The 20,282-nt window shown below is 40.7% G+C and overlaps 1 protein-coding gene across 1 annotated transcript; it reads left to right on the plus strand.

Moving 5' to 3' along the window:
- Positions 1–3,941: 3,941 nt before the first annotated feature.
- On the plus strand, positions 3,942–19,874 carry SUMF2 (sulfatase modifying factor 2). The gene is made up of 9 exons (XM_072136224.1): positions 3,942–4,226; positions 7,480–7,636; positions 8,254–8,368; positions 8,821–8,865; positions 9,236–9,386; positions 9,543–9,598; positions 17,242–17,326; positions 17,705–17,870; positions 19,243–19,874. Exons 1-9 carry the CDS (start codon positions 4,145–4,147, stop codon positions 19,331–19,333), a joined length of 948 nt encoding a protein of 315 aa, XP_071992325.1. The 5' UTR covers positions 3,942–4,144; the 3' UTR covers positions 19,334–19,874.
- Positions 19,875–20,282: the final 408 nt, after the last annotated feature.

Consider the following 20,282-nt stretch of genomic DNA (forward strand, 5'->3'; position numbering starts at 1 on the left):
ATATACAGTAAACAGAGTACAAATTACACGGGTAGCACCACAAGTCTAAGCAGTTTAGTTAGTTACCTTTGTGTGTGGCCTAATGGGGATGGATAGTCCACACTTTTAGATCTTCCCTGCGCTTAGTTGATGTTAGTTTCCCCCAGGACAAAAGACACCGGCCCCTTCAAGGGCGCCCGATTATATCAGGTGGGGACACACCTCTGCCCATCCTAAGGGGGGTCAATGGTCCCTCCTACCTGATATTACATCCAGAGCCCTGGAGAAGCCACAGCTACCCCAGGGGAAGGTCCTGGGGTCATGGTTCTGGTATCATTGGATCCGGGTGAATTCCAGGATCGCATTGATACCAAACCTGACCCATTTGCTATGGTCCTATCCAGAGATATTGATATCTCTGGATCTGAGTATCCTAGAGCAATGAACAATGGGTTGTTATGATTTACGAAGAATAACCAATCCAAAAATGTATTTGGTGTTCTGGTGAGACGGACCATAACTTCATAACTGTCTCTATTCAACCTGGTGATGTGAAAGTTTTAATGGCTCTTTGTTTGAAACTTGGGAGGCGAGGAGGCGTGATGCCTGGAGTCGGTTTGTCTGTATAGGTCTTTGAAGCCCGGCCACATGCTGGTTTTGTCAACAAACTGGCTCATTTAGGTTAATTTACTGAGGCTGGGGGATGGGGGGGGCTTGATGACCAAGACAATACCTGCAGGTTCCTCACAGATGGCTTCAAAGCGCATCCTATTCATCGCCTTGTGGAACATCGGGGTCACTTTGGGATGACTTTTGGACAGCTAAAAATGACACTCCACTAGCAGACTTGGTATTGGAGGCAATATAACTATATATCTCCAATGCTGTGTACATTTTCCAGGCCATGATTTTCCCAGAACTGAAAAAAGGAAAACGTACAATGGTGGGGGGGTGGGGCGATGGTACACAAACAAGCGCAGACAAAGCGTTACGTGTGGCACCAGCCTAAAAGCTGTTTCTGATAGCTAGAGGGGTGCAGATTTGAAAATGGGTTGATTATATAGGGGGTTTTCATGCTAAATATGTAAAATTTTCATTGAAAACAGTATTTATCCCCAAAATAGTCAATTCTGAAAATCCAGAAAATCGCTATTCGATTTGTAAGCTGCGCGACATCAAAATAAATTATCCAGATGTTGCAAAAATTATGAAAATGTAAAGTAGACACATGGGAAATGTTATTCAGCAATTTATTTAGGTGGTAAATCTATCTGCCTGAAAACGCAATGATTTAAAATTTCGAAAATTGCAAATTTTTCAATAAAATCATTTTTACTTTTTTTTTTTTGTAAATAAACGCAAACTTATCAGCCAAAAATTACCACTAAAATGAAGTACAACATGTGAGGAAAAAACAATCTCAGAATCGTTTAGATAAGTAACAGTGTTCAAAAGTTATAACCATATAAAGAGACGCAGGTCAGAATCCAAAAAATCGGACTGAGCCTTAAGTTACAAAATGGCTGCATCCTTAAGGGGTTAAACACTTGGCTTTTTTTCTCCATGTTGATTTGAGGCATTTGCTACAAAAAGTCTTCAAAAAAAAAAAAAAAAAGCCAAAAGTTGCACCTGCCAGGACAGAAAAAAATAAACATGCATCACAAGAAAAAAGACATGATCATACAGAAGGTGCAAAAAAAGCTGTCAAAAGTCTCAATTATACACCCAAACCCCCCCAAAAAAACAACAAAGATACAAGTCACCCATATCCACCTCATATCTCTATCTTTCTATGTTCACATAAGTGTAGATAAACCTGTACCCTGATAATCTAAGCACATTGTCAGCATATAGCATGTCAAAGTACTAGAGGGATCATAATGGGGCACTTTGCTAAGAATGTGGGAAACTGCACTAAAAGTATATGCTGTATAATGCTGGGTGCGTCAGATTAATTAAGAACGTGTGCCAGAAATCATGAATCTGTCACATCCCTGCACTGGCCCGACAGAGTTCACCAACTATTTTTGTGGTGCACCTTTAACATAGCGCGTATGACAGACTTTGCATGTTAAATCTGGCGCGCCCCCTAATTTTTGTCACATGGTGGCTTTTTTTAAAACTGCAATGCATATGCTGGGAAATTAGTGATCAGACCCTACTCTGAGCCCACGTTCACACGTGGTGTTTTGATTGCGTTCTGAAATGCAGGTTTCTCCCTAGATCACACATTAAGTTTACATTTCCTGCATGTTTACTAAGTGCTCAGGAAACGCTGTTAATTTAATGTGTCATTCTGGGGGGGAACTTCCAATTGCATTTCAGAACATACTCAAAACCCCACATGTGAACTCAGCCTGAGGGTGGCGACACACGGCGTTTTTAGGCCGTTTTTAGTTAGTGCGTTTTCAGATCGTAAAAAACGTATGCGTTAAATGTGCAATTTTCCGAATTTGCGCAATTAAAAAACGCACTAACTAAAAAACGGTCCAAGAACAGACCAAAAACTCGACGTGTGGCATCACCCTTAGGGGTTATGACACACGTACCGCTTTCTCTGCGTTATCAAGCGCAAATAAAAAAAGCAGCACCCACCTGGGCGGGCTGCGGCCCGATCGCATCAGCGTTTCTATGGAAACGCCTGCGATGGGGAACGAGCCACCGGTGTTTTGCCTTAAATTAACACAAAACACCGATGACTCGTCCCGATCGCAGGCATTTCCATAGAAACGCTGGTGCGATCGGGACGCCCAGGTGGGTGCGGCTTTGTCTGCGTTTGCAAACGCAGACAAAGCGGTACGTGTGTCATCACCCTAAGGTTGAAGACACACGTGCCGTTTTTGGGCCGTTTTTACTAAGTGCGTTTTCAGATCGTAAAAACGCATGCGTTAAAAAACACATCCTTTTTTAAAACGCATGCGTTTTTGTCCGTTTTAAATTGCGTAAATTCGAAAAACCGGACAAAAACGCATGCGATTTTTACGATCTGAAAACGCACTTAGCATGCATTTTCAGTCCATTTTTAAAACGCATCCTTTTTTGACCATTTACCTTGTGTTTGGCTGCTTAGAACCTATTTATTGATTAAGATAATTGGGAAAAACAGTGGAAAACGTATGCGTTTTTAAACGGACTGAAAACACATGCTCTAAATCAGTGGTTCTCAACCTCTCTAATGCTGTGACCCCACAATACAGTTCCTCATGCTGTGGTGACCCCAAACCATGCAACTCGCAGTAAAAACACATTAAAATTGCGGCTCCGATGGCTTTAGGCGACCCCTGGTTTTGGTCGTTCGACCCCTGCTGGAGTCCCGACCCACAGGTTGAGAACCACTGCTCTAAATGGACCAAAAATGCCACCTTTGCCATCATCCTAAGGGTGATGCCACACATGGCGTTTTTAACCAGTCAGTTAAAAAAAGCATGCGTTTTAAAACGCATTACAACAGCTGAAAAACGCATTGTAAACTAGATGCTAACACATGTATTTTGTTAACACATGCATTAACATATATAAATAGTAATGTAATTAGGCAAATCTAGGTCGCAGGTGCGTTCACACGTTACGTTTTGGTTGCGTTTTCATTGCGTTTGAAACGCATATACAACAGCTGATGTGAGGTAATTTGCCTAATTACATTACCGTTTACGTTTGTAAACGGAAACGTTTACAGTGATGTAATTAGGCAAATCACCTCTCCTCAGCTGTTATATATGCGTTTCAAACGCAATGAAAACGCAGGTCAAAACGCAACGTGTGAACGCGCCCTGAGGGTCAGTGATAGTATGAGCATTTACTCTTTGCACACTGTTTCTTTTCAATTTCATCCATCTCCTATTCACAAGCGATAGGTATCGAACAGATAAGACCCCAGCAATATAACATTGCCCACAACTGCTCCTCCCCCTTCAGTCCCCGTCCTATCTCCTTTATGTTACTATGCCCCCGGAACTCCCCAATCTGCCCCCGTTTGCTGCTCATGGTCACAGTTTACCACCCCCTATAAGTTTCCTCACAGTGCTCCTTGTGCACATGAGCTAAACCTTCAAGACCGTCTTACAGACAGAGCCCGCCTCCGTATTTGAGTCACGTGATTTGGTCTTGATCACGTGATCGTCCGATGTCGGAAAGTCCTCGCAGAGTTTAGCATATATCCTCCACAATGGAGGCGATGCCATGGAGACCCAGCAGCCCCGTCCTCAGGCTGGTTCTGGTTTATGCCTTGTGGCTGTGGGTGGCACACGGTGAGTGGTTAGGACGCTGGGAGTTCCCTGGCAGCGGGGAAAGCTAGAAGTAGAGAATGGGAAGGGAGCGCATGCGCTCTGTTGGGCTTGCGGTGCCGCGAATAGTGTACATAGAGGATGAGAGGGGTCAGAGTTCATTACACTAGAAATTATTCTTTGTGTAGACTGCATTGCATAAGTAACACAGTGGTAAATTAAGGTCTCTTGCCCACGAAACGTGTTGAAAATCACACAACTTTGCTCGGTGAAAATCGTGCGAGTTTGATCAGATTTTGGTTACAGTGTTCAGAGTTTTTCATAGATCACTCAAGAATGCATTTTTTTTTTAGCACTAAACATTTTTCACTTGTGTCAGATTCTCTCTAGTGATGTTAATTCCGGCTCTTCTTAGTGTGCTGGCTCATTAGGCTTCCCTCACTAAGAAGAGTTGGCTCTTGAACGGCTCCCTATTAAATATATAATAGGGAGCTGCAAGCCAGGCAGTCACCCCACTCCACACCACTTTTAAATGATTGTAGTGGGTTAAAAGGGGCGTGGTGAACCGATTAGGGGTGGGGTTAAGTGAGCCATTCGCGAACGACACATCGTAAGGCCTTGGTCACACGTTCTGCTAGCAGTCCATTCATAACGTGACACTAGGGAACAGGGGGCAGTCCTCGGCCCGAACGCATGCGTTTCCCTTTAAACGCATGTGTTTGGGCCGAGGACCAGCCCTTGTGCGCTAGCGGCGCATTATGAACGGACTGCTAAGGGTGGTGGCACACGTGGCGTTTGGAGCAGTTTTTTTAAGCAGCCCGTTAAAAAACGCATTCATTTTTGAAAACACATCCGTTTTTTCAGTTTTTGTCTGTTTATCCCAATTATCATAACTATCATAATTGGGCAAAAACTTTAAAAAAAACAGATGCGTTTCGAAAATGCATGCGTTTTTTTAACGGACTGCTTAACCCCTTAACGCTTTGCGCCGTAGCTCTACGGACGAACATCATCGGGGGGCGGCGATCGGTTGCCGTGGTAGCCTCGGGTCTTCTTTTGATACGAGGCTACATGGCTTCTGGAGTTTCGTTACAATGAGCCAGTGGCTCATTGTAATGAATGACCTGCAAAAATGACATATATTGCAATACAGAAGTATTGCAGTATATGGTAGGAGCGATCTGACCATCTAGGGTTAATGTACCCTAGATGGTCTAAGAAATAGTGGGAAAAAAAAAGTTTAAAAAATAAAAAAAATTTATAAAATGTTAAAAATTCAAATCACCCCCCTTTCCCTAGAACTGATATAAAACATAATAAACAGTAAAAATCACAAACATATTAGGTATCGCCGCGTCCCAAAATGCCCGATCTATCAAAATATAAAAACGGTTACGGCCGGCGGTGACCTCCGAGGCGGGAAATAGCGGCCAAATGTCCGAAATGCGACTTACACCTTTTTACATCACATAAAAAATGATCAAAATGTCGCACAGACCTCAAAATGCTAGCAATGAAAACGTTGCCTCATTTCGCAAAAAATGACCCCTCACACATCTCCGTGCACCAAAGTATGAAAAAGTTATTAGCGTTAGAAGATGGCAAAATTATTTTTTTTCTTTCTTGTACACATTTGTTTAATTTTTGAAAATGTATTAAAACAATAAAACCTATATAAATTTGGTATCACCGCGATCGCACCAAACCAAAGAATAAAGCTGAGGTGTTATTTTGAGTGCACAGTCAAAGTCGAAAAAACTGAGCCCACAAGAACGTGCGTTTTTTTTTTTCAATTTTTCCACATTTGGAATTTTTTTTCAGCTTCGCAGTACACGGCATGTTAAAATAAATAACATTACGGGAAAGTAAAATTTGTTACACACAAAATAAGCCCTCACACAGGTCTGTACACGTAAAAATGAAAAAGTTATGGATTTTTGAAGTTGGAGAGCGAGAAATGAGCGGAAAAACCCTGCGTCCTTAAGGGGTTAAAAACGCCCCAACAGCGGGCTCAAAACGCCACGTGTGCCACCACCCTAATTCTCTCTGCCCAGAGCTTCTTCCTCATAACTGGTGCAGAAAAAACTGACGGCATTAGGAAACATCGCAGTCAGTTTTTTCACGGTTTTTAAATAAATAAGTCCTCCTTTTTTATTCTCAGATGGTGCTGAGGAGGCAGGTTTTGTTGGCATCTAATTTCCCCCATATATATTACAGACATGAAGAAAAGGTGGCGGATATAGCACAGACTGCAAACAGACCTTTTTTTTGTGTGTGAAAATGCAACCAACACACTAGTCTGAAAGAGCCTTTTAACTGGGGCTGTGTTTGCACTGCCTTTTAAAGGATCAGTAGTTATGGGGACCTCCAGCATATGGGTCTTCAGTAGGAGACAAAAACATCAGTTTTGAAGAGCATTTTTTATACTTTAAATTTTATGTCATATTATAGCAATGTCAGGCCGCATTCACACAACCGGCGATGTATGTAGGGCCGCAAGCTTCCTAGAAAGCAATGGCAGCATGGCGTAATACGATGCTACACACAGGGAAGAGAAAGGACATGTCCTATATTTCCCTGTGTTACAGACCGTGTGCAATGGATCGCTATGGAGAGGGGAGGGGTCACCCCTCCTCTTCATCGCGGCTGACGTATGCCCACCCGGCCATATGCATGTAGCCTAATTCTTATTCTATGGCTCAGTACAGTTTACAGCAACTTAGAGACCTTTATTAGGGGTGTTTCTGAGACCCAGGACTGTTGTATTTTTCCATCAATGAACCTGAGTCAGTGCTTGTATTTTTGTGGGACTGTAGAGTGTGTAGAGCAAGAAGCCTATGTATTGAGCGTACTCTGCAGTGGCCACAATTTTTCATTTCTGATTCTCTCTCATTCATTTAAATGAAAGTGGAGCCTTGACCAGCCCTGGCTTTAAACTAACTTAACTTGTTTGAGCTAAACTAGAACAGAAAACATATTGGATTTACTACAGATGCTGTTGTGTTAGGCCCCATCCACACTTGCGTTGCAGATCATGTGCGTGACTTGCAAAAGTAGAGCATGTTGACATTTAAACGTGCGTAAAAAAAAAACGTGCGTGCGTGAAAAAAATGCAAGTCTGAAAAAACACATTGGTTACAATGGGTCAGAGTGCAATGCAAGTTCTGCGCATCAAAAACACGCGCGTGGAAGGGGCCTTAATGTTATCATTTTGTAGCCAGGCTCATTTTAAGAATATTTGTTAAAGATTGAACAAAATTTCCTGTTATTATTGTAGGTCATGAGCAAAACGATTTAATGGTGCAAGTCAATGGTGGAAAGTTCACTATGGGAACAAATGCTCCAGACAGTAAAGATGGAGAAGGACCTCCCAGACAAGTAACTGTAAAGGCATTTGCGATTGACAAGTATCCTGTCACCAATACAAATTTCAGGTAAGTTTGTACAGGAACATGTTGGGCATCCTTGTTCAAGTTTTCCGCTCTCTCTATACCCTCTACTTGACAGATAAGTATATGGAAAGATTGGCTCTTACTGTAGATAATGTAAATGCAGGCAGCAAATTAATCTTTAAGTTGAATGAGAAACTTGAACAAATTATTATGGTGTCCATGGCTAATTTTGTCCTGAAAATGAAATTTTGTGTAAAGCATATGTTACATCATAGACATCACTCTTTTTAGGTGCAGAGACCCATGTTTACTATTAATTGTTGTACAGCACATACACATCATGGTGCCGATAGGTGGAGTAGAGGAAATTTTGAATGGAGAAAAAAGTAATGCTAATGGTGGCACATGGCGCAGCAGTGGGGCTAAGCAATCCTACGTAAGGTACTGCTGGTGTAGAGCAGTGCTATACCTAGTTCTATAGCTAGTGCACAGATAAGGCTGGGGACATGCTCTTTATGCTAAATAGTTGCAATTACTGGTAGTGCGTTGCGAATTGTGACTATATTAAGCCAGAACCCCAAGCCCACCTCCTGTTAAAGTCTGGTTGTATTAAAAGATTAGACACATATTAAATGCTTATTTTGTAATTTCAAATATAGGGAATTTGTAAGAGCCACAAAGTACAAAACTGAAGCAGAGAAGTTTGGTTGGAGTTTTGTGTTTGAGGATTTTGTGTTGAATGAACTCAAAAAGAAAGTATCACAGAAGCTGGAGGTGAGTGGCAGTGTATTGTTGCAAATTATTTAAAAAAAAAAAAAATAGTGTTTTATATACTAGTGATACAAAGAATGGCTATATGTGCAGCTCATATACAGTGCATATACAGATTTAGTGCAGCCAAAGTGGTACACCCTGTTTTCATTGCACATGTGGGGCGAAGCTATGGTGTAGTACAGCGGTTTCCCTGCATAGGTGCTGAGAGCTGTGGACCAAGGTAAGTATATAGATTCTTTTTTCTATGCTGGCACAAAAGGAAAAACTAATGGGCAATTTGGGATACTAAACCACTTGTCCATAAGGACTTGTATGTTGTTTAGTGTTCCACATCACCCTTACGGGTTTCCTTTGAGGTGTCCATGATTTTTCAGATGAAACATTTCAGTGTGCAGGATATTTAGTAGGTTTTATGGACATACACTTATATTATTTATATGTTTCCTTTCCAGTCAACACCATGGTGGCTTCCTATAGAAAGGGCTTTTTGGCGTCAGGTAAAAATGCAGTATACTATGTTCTGTGAATGAATACACAATTTCCACAATGCCAGCGAACATTGAGGGCATTTATTATACCTTTTAGTGTTTCTAGCATGCAATACGCCAGTCTTAATAAATTCCCCCAATTGTGCATGTGTTCCCCCACGTGACAATCTAATTTTCAACCTCACACAGGAACAAGCTAGTACCAGCTTTTTGACATGGATAACGTACCAATAATGTATTTGGTCAGGGGTCCCTTGTGGTCACATCTGAATGCATGGTTCTATTTTACAGACATTCACGTCAGATGTCCCCTTTTCTTTATTTTGAAAAATATGTAGTTATTTAGATTTATTAATTATTTCTGTTATAATCTTTTCAGCCATCTGGACCAGGATCAGGTATCAAAGAGAAGCTGAATTTCCCTGTGCTGCAAGTTAGCTGGAATGATGCCTTTGCCTATTGTAAGTGGCTTGGGAAAAGATTGCCAAGCGAGGAAGAATGGGAATTTGCAGCAAGGGGAGGACTTAAAGGTGTGTACCATCCAACAAATGTTTGGATAATTCAATGTTCTTTATAGATTTTACATAAAATGCATTTGGCAAAAGCATATTTTCTAAAAATGCTTTACAGGGACACACATTCACATAATTTCATTGGAAAATAATGTCATGATGTTCTACTTACAGGGAACACCTATCCATGGGGGAACACGTTTCAGAAAAATAGAAGCAATCTTTGGCAGGTAATATATTATTTTTACAGTCTTTTTGTAGAACTCTGACCTTTGTGAATATGACTAGTATTTAAAAAGAAATATGTGATCACATTACAGTTATATTTATGTACCATGATGATTTCATTGCAAGTATTATTGCATAGTATCCAGATATGGTAAAACAAGATAACCTAGGTACCTTTTACTTACACCCCTTGTTTGTATATTTATACCCTGCAGTGAATACAAAAAAAGAGCTTTTATAGAAAATACAGTCATTTCAGACACATCACCAATTTTTTTTTAATACAAGTAACTAACTTCTTAGAAAAGATAGTGTATTGATAAAGGGGGTAAGGGGAATTGGGTTTCTATTCAGTTCCTCTAGGCTCCAGTGGTTCTGTCCAGCCCCTTAGTCTGTGCTATTTACCATAAGCACCTACTCCAGTCCTTCATATATCACAGGAATAACATACAACCCTCGCAGATACTTATATACAAAAAGACTTTACTAACAACATACATGTGACAAAGTAACTACATAAAATACAATACAAAATACATAGAGACAAACCTTCTCCTGACCTCTCCCGGACACAGTAATGTGTATGTATATACAATATATAATTAACACTACAGAAGCTCCTGGATATATCCTGACGCAGGAGTCACATCCAGTACCTGACCATATACATGTACATATAGAGACTCATGCACAATAGCATCTATATATCAACTCCAATACACGTGCAGGGCAGAGATCCACGTGTGAATGGGATACGGCTATAGGTTATACATGTAGTTACACTAATATATACACACTCACTGTAAACACTTAGCTATGTATATATATGGTAAAACACATAACACCTGGAATATCTATAGGTACACGTATAAAGTCTACTATATTATAATAAGTACTATGTTATAATTACTCTTATAAAGTTATATACATACACAGAAAGCACACACAATATATGACCTGGTTCCTTAAGTGCTATCCGTCCGGGGGGGGTCAGGAGCAAGAGACAAAAGAGACTGATTTCTGTTTTTACCATCCTTAAATATCCTTGTGTGTAATCCCTTCCCACCACCTATAACTCCACCCTAAGACCCTCTTAGGATAGACCCCAGTGTGTGCAGGGAATCTCACACCTGGTTCATGGTGGCTTCTTACTGTTCAAAGCCTTTTGATATGTTAATGACCCAATGGCTTCAGTACACACACATCTCACCACAGAGTATCAGTGACTGCTATCAGTATATACTGTATCCATTTACACTATATGTAATATATATAATAATAGAGCAGAGGGTCCAGTTATGAATAATATCCCCTGTAACATCTCCCCCTGATGTCAGATGCCTGACACACTATGCTGGAGTCTGCTCTTCTATGTGATGATGTTTGACATAAAATAAAACAAACTCAGTACAAAATAAAGACAAATACAACCAAAAATCACCCTTTCATGTATGGGTGTAAAATAAAAACAGAAAGACATTAAGATTATATTTCATCTAGAGGTCACAGTCCATATGGTCTTGAGTGCACATCACAAGTTCATTTGCATCTTTGGCCCAATCTTTGGCTGAATGGTTCCAGCTTTCACGCCATCTTTGTAGAAGAGGGATTGGCTAGTTGCACTTCCTTCAGTAGACAGACACTCACTGCTTCTCTGTGTGTTCCCACCTGGAATGATCAATGGGAGAGTACACTGCATAGAGGAGGAATCCTCAGTGATTGTCACATGATACAGAACTCACCCTGCAATACATTTATTCTATGTACATCCACCATAGTTTATTTTCGGTTTACCTCATCAATCAGGAGACATGATGTTCTCCCCCTGTGGACAGAGCCTTTACCTCAGATATACCACATTGGTTAGCAAAAAGCAAGCTTTATATACTGTATACCTGGCACCTTCAGATCACACGGTATAAACCAAGGCTGGGAATGTCACTCCTATGGTGCTTCCCCTTTGACCGGCAGCTTAAAAGACCCGCGTCCGACTGAACAGTCATTGTGCCATAATGCGCCTCTGCAGTTCACCATGGTTTTACCCACTCCCTGCAGAATCCCCAATAGCGAGAGCTATGCCCCACGGACTATTGGCTGCGCCGCGGACTTTGCTGGCGAATTACACTGTACGCTCCATAGGTCCTAGAGATAGTTGACCACTTTCTTTCCTGAGACCTATTGCACTTAGACAGGGGCAGGTAATCACCCCTCTACCCGAATTTTAATTACTGAGGTGCCAGAAATTAGAGAGATTATACAACCAATCTTAGTGGATATTATTTTGTAATTGTCCAACATGTTACCAGGTGAATATCCAATCACTGAGAGCAGAGAGTTCTGTGTACAACATTAGCTTAAGAACCATCATATTGCCAAAACAAATATGCAAACATAAAGAAAAGACCAAATTTGTTATTTACGATTAGCACCTTTGTCTTTACAGGCAGAGGCCTGACTTCAGGATTGAGCCATAAATGACTGAACAATACACTTCCCTTGTACTTCTGCTTCTCTGAGCTGTTGAAAACAAAAGGACTGGACCTCATTAACACTTGTTACAAACAGACTATTTACACAGGTTCAGGGACAGTAAACCTCCTCCCTCCCCCCTTCTAGGTGATAGAATCTCATCACCAAGCAATGAGAGCTAATGAGGTTTACAATACACATCCTGGCCATTATATGGGGAATCCAAGATTTTACTAATTTTGGCCAAGTATATTATGGATCCCCAACCATAAGCCTATTGCAGCAGATTCCCAGTAGGGCTGTCTGTTGTACAGTTGTGTGGTCCTGCTCCATGTGAAGCCACACATTTGTGCCCCTCATTTTGTGAGACCATCCCCCGTTCATACAAGTTAACCCTTTGTGGACAGAACCTCTTTATATGTCCATACTGTAAACAGTGAAAACACCTAACACCCCCCCACTTCCTCAGTATTTGGCTGGGAGATGCTTTCTTTTGTACATGGGTTCCTTGCAGTCTGGGGTGAATTGCTATCTGTTTCCTGATCTTTATAGACCTTCTATCTTTGAGTAGATCCTGTCTGACCTGTTCTATCACCAGGGCAGCCTCCATGAGTGAAGCTTCTTTTGCTGCATTCAATCTAATTGTGGTGTCAAGATATGGAAACTTCTCCACAAACATGCGGATCATGCCTTGTGGGGTTCCTGGACTATGATTCTTAGTCACCTTTCTATACATAACTTCAAACCTCCCACACAGAGACAAGGGCTCATCATAGATGGTTGGTCTGAAGTTAACCAGTATGTCTGGGGTGACATCCAAATGCCCTGTTACCAATTTCATGAGGATGGAAAGTCTGTCTCCCTCATCATGAAATTGGCCATTACTGGGGGCTGCTTTCCCTATGGCCTCATATCTTTGGTAAAGATGTGCTGGTAGCCATAGCTTGAACAGCTCCATGCGATGTTCCATTGGAACAGAAAATTTCTTACAATAACCTTCAAACGTGTCACAGGAAGTGAAAGGATCTAAATTTTCATCATAGCTTGGGATATATTTACATATATTCAACAGATATTGCATCCTCTCCATCTTATGGGAAGATTGTGCTTCCTGTACATTACTGTCACACACATGCAGGTTATGGCTGATCAGTGACGTCTCAGAGTCGCCTCCTAATCCTCCATTTATCCCACCAGCAATGCTTGTCCCTCCATCCACTACACTGCCCACTAGTCCAGGCCTAGTAACAAGCAGGGGTGTGGAGTGATCTGTAGCAGCCGCAGGTTCAGTCTCATCTCTCCCCCTGTTTGCACTCGAAACACAAACTTGTTTCGTGGGCAAAGACTCTTTGATGGACGTCCGTCTGCTACAGATGATCTCATCCCTTTTTGCTATTTCACATTTCAAGTTCTCAATAATCACCTCAGTATTTGCTGCTTTTTGCTTATATTCGGTTATTTCCATGTATAACTGTATAAACACCTTATCCACATCTGCATAATACTTCTCCTTCTCAGCGACCTGAGACTGCAGCGTGTGCATGCGGCTTTCCATCTCATTTATAGCCTTCATTTGCTCTTCCAATTTTGTCTCTAAGCTGCACAGCTGTTTAACCCCTTCCTTACAACAATTGCAATGCAAATCTTCAGGAACCTTTGATCCTTTGTCTCCATCTATCTTCTCCATCTTACTAATGGCCTCTTCAAATACACACACAAGCTTGGCCATCATATGGAGCCTCTTAGATGTCTGGTTCAGTACACTGCGCTTAGCAATATGCAACTTATCATAGGAATTCGCCTGCTCTAACAGGGATTCCCATAGCAGATCAATAGATTCCTCTTTCTTAGATAACACAGGGTTAAACGAACTACATTTACTCAACTTTTCAAAAGTCACATGTTCCACTTTGCCAGTCATTGTATCCCTGCGATCTGTGTCACTCCTGTACTAAGGACTATACAAAGCAAAGACCCTCACACCAGGGTCACCTCACAAGGGTCTGATAACAGAAAACAACCAGAATCCTAAGAACTGAACTTATATAGATTCTCTGCCAATAACCACACTCATACTAGGCCTCAGATGAAACTGTGCTACCTGTCCGAACCTACCCAGTCTAATAACCTAAGTCCACAGTATAACAACAATTTCACCACTATATCCTAATATAGATGGATCATGACATTTGGGCCTGGCTCGCCATTGATAAAGGGGGTAAGGGGAATTGGGTTTCTATTCAGTTCCTCTAGGCTCCAGTGGTTCTGTCCAGCCCCTTAGTCTGTGCTATTTACCATAAGCACCTACTCCAGTCCTTCATATATCACAGGAATAACATACAACCCTCGCAGATACTTATATACAAAAAGACTTTACTAACAACATACATGTGACAAAGTAACTACATAAAATACAATACAAAATACATAGAGACAAACCTTCTCCTGACCTCTCCCGGACACAGTAATGTGTATGTATATACAATATATAATTAACACTACAGAAGCTCCTGGATATATCCTGACGCAGGAGTCACATCCAGTACCTGACCATATACATGTACATATAGAGACTCATGCACAATAGCATCTATATATCAACTCCAATACACGTGCAGGGCAGAGATCCACGTGTGAATGGGATACGGCTATAGGTTATACATGTAGTTACACTAATATATACACACTCACTGTAAACACTTAGCTATGTATATATATGGTAAAACACATAACACCTGGAATATCTATAGGTACACGTATAAAGTCTACTATATTATAATAAGTACTATGTTATAATTACTCTTATAAAGTTATATACATACACAGAAAGCACACACAATATATGACCTGGTTCCTTAAGTGCTATCCGTCCGGGGGGGGTCAGGAGCAAGAGACAAAAGAGACTGATTTCTGTTTTTACCATCCTTAAATATCCTTGTGTGTAATCCCTTCCCACCACCTATAACTCCACCCTAAGACCCTCTTAGGATAGACCCCAGTGTGTGCAGGGAATCTCACACCTGGTTCATGGTGGCTTCTTACTGTTCAAAGCCTTTTGATATGTTAATGACCCAATGGCTTCAGTACACACACATCTCACCACAGAGTATCAGTGACTGCTATCAGTATATACTGTATCCATTTACACTATATGTAATATATATAATAATAGAGCAGAGGGTCCAGTTATGAATAATATCCCCTGTAACATGTATACAGGGATTTTTTTTTTATTCTGAAATATAAATGGATCGATATAGTAACTCTGCATATAAATCAGTTTAGTGCTTTCATTTTCACTTTTTGATGAAGTGTCCCACATTTGTTTAAATCTAGAAGAAAAAGTAGTACTCTCCCCTCTGGACAGAGTCAATAATCCGTTGCTTCAGGTCCCGTCAGACCAAAAGTGATGGCGTCATGTACGTTGTGCCAATCCCTATACCACTTATGCTTCAGGTTTTTACCGCATCCTTCATAATTTGCAATGCAATAGCTTGAAGCAGCAGAATACCTACAGCAATTACTCATTGATATACACCAGTGATGGCAAACCTTTTAGAGACCAAGTGCCCAAACTACAACAAAGACCCGCTTATTTATCGCAAAGTGCCAACGCAGAAATTTAATTTATGATTTATACTCCCTTCTCTGTCACAGTTTTCATTAATACCAGCACTCTGAGGACACAAATAAAGCAGAAAATAGTCACAGGTAGAGCTGTCACTTTAAAATAGCTCTGTTCACAGCAAGTCCTGGGCTGTCTGGGACTGCAGGAAGATGCCTGGAGTCATCTCTGGTGATGGCCTGAGTACCCACAGAAAGGGCTCTGAGTGCCACCCCTGGCACCAGTGCCATAGGTTAGCGATCACTGATATACACCATAAAAAAAAGCACTGGTGTGTTATGTATATATATTTTGGTCAAACCCTGCAATTAGTAGTTGCATGTAAAATCCTTGGTTATCACACGCATGCATCCTGCAAAACTAATAGCAACATGTAGCTATTAGTAACATGTATTTTGCATTGCTGATCATTATTATTGATGGATAACGGACAAAACCCATGCATTTTAACATTTATATTGCCGGATCCGTTTGCAATGTGATTCAAAATGCAATAAAAGTGAATCCTCACTGGCCTTAGGGTCAGTGTGGTCTGGTCTAGTGCTGCAAATCCCCTTAAAGGGATATTACCATATCGGGCAAAGATATGTTTCTATCTGCTGCTTCTATAACTCCCATAGGAGTTACAGTAACAGCTTAGCAGGTGGAGTTATGTTGTTTCATTAGCTTTGGGAATTACAGATACTTAAAGGGTTATTCCCACGAACACAAGATTCTTAACCCCTTCCCGCCGATGCCCTTTTTCATTTTAATTTTTCACTCTCCACCTTCAAAAATCTATAACTTTTTTATTTTTCCATGTACAGAGCTGTGTTATAGCTTATTTTCTGCGTAACAAAGTACACTACAAAATGGTGGTATTTAATATTCCATGACGTGTACTGGGAAGCAGGAAAAAAATTCCAAATGCAAGACCCAATGACCCAAATGCAACACACCGATGATGTCACAGGGAGCGACGAACCTCAGCAAGCTGGCGGCGCCCATGCACGGCCATCTTTTTGAAGCCACTGTCAGCTTTGCTGGCAGCGATCAGCAGGAAAACACCTGTGATCGGTGCTGGCACTGATTGCGGGTGTTACCGGTAAGCCTTTGCTGCAATATGCAGCAAAGACTTAACGGCTATGGAGAGGGCTCAGCCCGTGAGCTCTCTCCATGCACCCGGCATGTGACGTAGTATTACGTCACATGTCGGTAAGGAGTTAAATATAGTCAGGATAACAAAATAACATATTCTCTACTTCGTTATTTCAAAAATACAGAATTTCACAGATATAATTTCTACCTGTCTCTATCAGTCCTGGTGTATACAATTTTGCCCTGGGATCCAACTGTAAAGCTTCTCACTATGGTCGAGCAGGCCAGATTCTTCTCAAGAAGAAGCTAAATAAAAGTGTAGATAAACCCTAAACCACAGCGTCTCACAGCACTAGAAGGATTATGAAGTTTCTGCTTAGAGTCCCCACCCACCCTGGAGTACAAGCCCTGTACTCTGTAATCTTATGGTATAAATAAAAATGTATTCTTGACATGATGTTCATTTATCTACAGGGTAAGTTTCCAACTCTAGATACAGCTGAGGATGGTTATCATGGTGCATCACCAGTAGACTCCTTTCCTGTGCAGAATGCTTACGGTAGGCACACACATTCTTTGTGATTTTTGACCTGGAATGCCTAGAAATTGAATTTTTGTACTTGTACTTTTGTAAAAAAATATAATGTTTTTGGAACATACAGGAATAGTCAGTAAATGAATACTGACTGTTCCTGTATGTTCCAAAAACATGATATTTTTATCTCTCCATTTTAAAACCCAATGTGCTTTTTACTCTAGTGTCAGTTTTCCGTAATATGTCATTCATGGTCCAACCAGAGCACAGTCATATTTACTGCTTGCCTTGCCATTCAATAATCTTTGCATAACTTCAGTTTCTATGAATTTTCAGTCCAGTTTTAGCTTCTGGAAGGGGACTATTTTTTCTGATAAAGACATTTTTAAATCTGTATTCCAGGGCTATTTGATATGCTGGGAAATGCATGGGAATGGACATCTACAGAATATTTCTCAAGTGGGCAGCCCAACAAACAAAGTAGGCAGAAAATGTATGTTCTACGTGGGGCTTCTTGGATTGATACACAAGATGGTAAAGCCAATCACAAAGCTCGAGTCACAACCAGGTATGACAGTTTCTTTGCATCTATTGAATTTGTGATGTAACAGGATGGGAAACAATCTCAATGTAACCTGAAAGGCATGAACATACGTAAATGCATGGAGACTTTTTTTAATTGCATTACGGCTACTTTTAGTTGGTATATACATAGCTGTCTCCTACCTATTAATGTTCAGACTTAGGCCTTAGAAATGGAGTAATCTCCTGTTCTTTGGGCACTCTACCTTTTCATTCAATAAATAATAGTAGCAACATGGTTTAAAATAACAATCATCTTATATACACACATCTTGGTTCATGAAGGGTTTTTCTGTGCTAAACAGACCCTCTATGCAATTTGTATATTGAGTCCTTATGCCATATATGCAGTATATACTTATGTATAAGCTGACTTTTTCAGCACAAAAAAGTGCTGCAAAATCTCGCCTCGGCTTATACACGAGTCAATAAAAAAAATTAACTTACATACTCACTTGCTGGCTGCATACTTAAGGGCGCCGGGCTGGCTGTATACTTAAGGGCGCCGGCCGCCTGGCTGTGTACTTAAGGGCGCCGGCCCCCTGGCTGTGTACGTAAGGGCGCCGGGCTGTGTACTTGGCTGGGTGCTTAAGGGGGCCGGCCGGCTATATACTGAGGGGGCTGGGACCAATGCATTTCCCAACCCCCACCTTATACTCGATTCAATAGATTTTCCCAATTTTTGGTGGTAAAATTAGGGGCCTCGGCTTATACTCTGATCGGCTTATACTCGAGTATATATGGTACCATTTAACCATTTTAGATTAAAACCAATATTCCCTATATTAGAGCCTTACTTTATTTTATTTATCTACATCTACCATCAGGATCAAGGATTATTAACCAAGCACACTGACATGCTGGTGTGTGCACCCATTGGCAGGATAAGCTCTTCTTTTTGCTACTTATGCCCTGTTTTTTTGTTTTTTTTATAAAAAAGCCTTTTAAATTCTGCAAATGAACCAAAGAGGCTCCAGACTCCATAGGTGTTAAAGGAAAGTAGAGCTCCTCTGGATGATTTATAATTTGCATAATCATTAAAGCCTTTTTTCTTACAAATAGGGGAATGAGATGCTAAAAGGTGAGCAGAGCCTGCCTGAGGGGGAACACACCAAGTATGTCAGTGTACTTGGTTTACAATCCTTCATCCTGGTGGTAGATGTCCTTTAAGAAATTATTGCACCATTTGAGGCGCTAATAAAATGTTTTGTTTTTCCATATTAGTGATCAGAGTACCTCCTCTTTATTTTTATTTTACTCTATTTATCATATGAAAAGCAAGCATAAATATGGTTGCATTGCACCTAATATATTATTTAATAAAATATAATTTTCCTTCTTCTATTTGTTTGATATAGAATGGGCAACACACCAGACTCTGCATCCGATAATCTGAGCTTTCGATGTGCCATTTCCAAACCTACAAAACATAGAAAAGACGACCTATGATCCAAGCATCTAAATTATGGCTCTGGGCTTTAATCCTTCTTAAGACTCCACATGAAAATCCTGGCAGCTGAATAATAATTATAGTAAGGAACACAGTATTAAATGGTCTGGAGACTTCTACCAGATTCAATATTCATTATAGGACAGGCTAACAACTCTTCAATATGTAGATACTTGTGGAAATGTAAAAGGTAAAGGGTTTTGGCTGAATGCAATCCATTCAACAACATAGTGGATAACTATACATATCACAAGGGAAATGTGAGAAATTGGATTTTCAAATGAAGCATAAACTACATTTGGATGATGTGTTTTAATCAGGTCTTGTCTCCTTTACATTGGATTGATAAAGTCTCAAGCAGTGACTGTACATGGCCAGCACTCTTTGGATAATTCCCATTTCTTTTGTTTTTTATTTGGTCTCATGGTATGTTTTCAAGGAGTGGATTTTGACTTTTTCATAAAATGTCTTTCCTAGAAACTTAAACCAAATGTTCAAAGTTTACAATAAAACTGGGACATCTGTCTTCTTGTGCATTTATGTATGGTACTTTAATCATACCAGATCAATGGAAAAGTTAGCCACAACCAACGTTTTTCAACTTAATCAGCCTGATGGAAATCTGAATCCTAAAAAGCTGATCATTTCAAAGTGGTCTCCAACCAGTGCTTCACCTTGCTTCACCTTTAGCATATCTACAGGAAATTCACTGTATGCACCATTGTTGGTACTTCCCTGATTTGAAGAAGATACAGTTCAAAATAATATTTTCTGTGGTTAAATATTTATGTCTTCTAAAAAATGTAAGATTTATATTTACAACTATTCAATATTTTCTCAGATTTGGGTAACATTCACACGAGCGCCTCCTCCTCTCCTGTGCGCCGACATGTGCTTCCCTGGGCTCCAGTGCTGCTCACCCCTCTCCACAGCATGTAGCGCCGCACG

The sequence above is a fragment of the Engystomops pustulosus genome, chromosome 2, assembly GCF_040894005.1.
Source record: "Engystomops pustulosus chromosome 2, aEngPut4.maternal, whole genome shotgun sequence".
Lineage (NCBI taxonomy): Eukaryota > Metazoa > Chordata > Amphibia > Anura > Leptodactylidae > Engystomops > Engystomops pustulosus.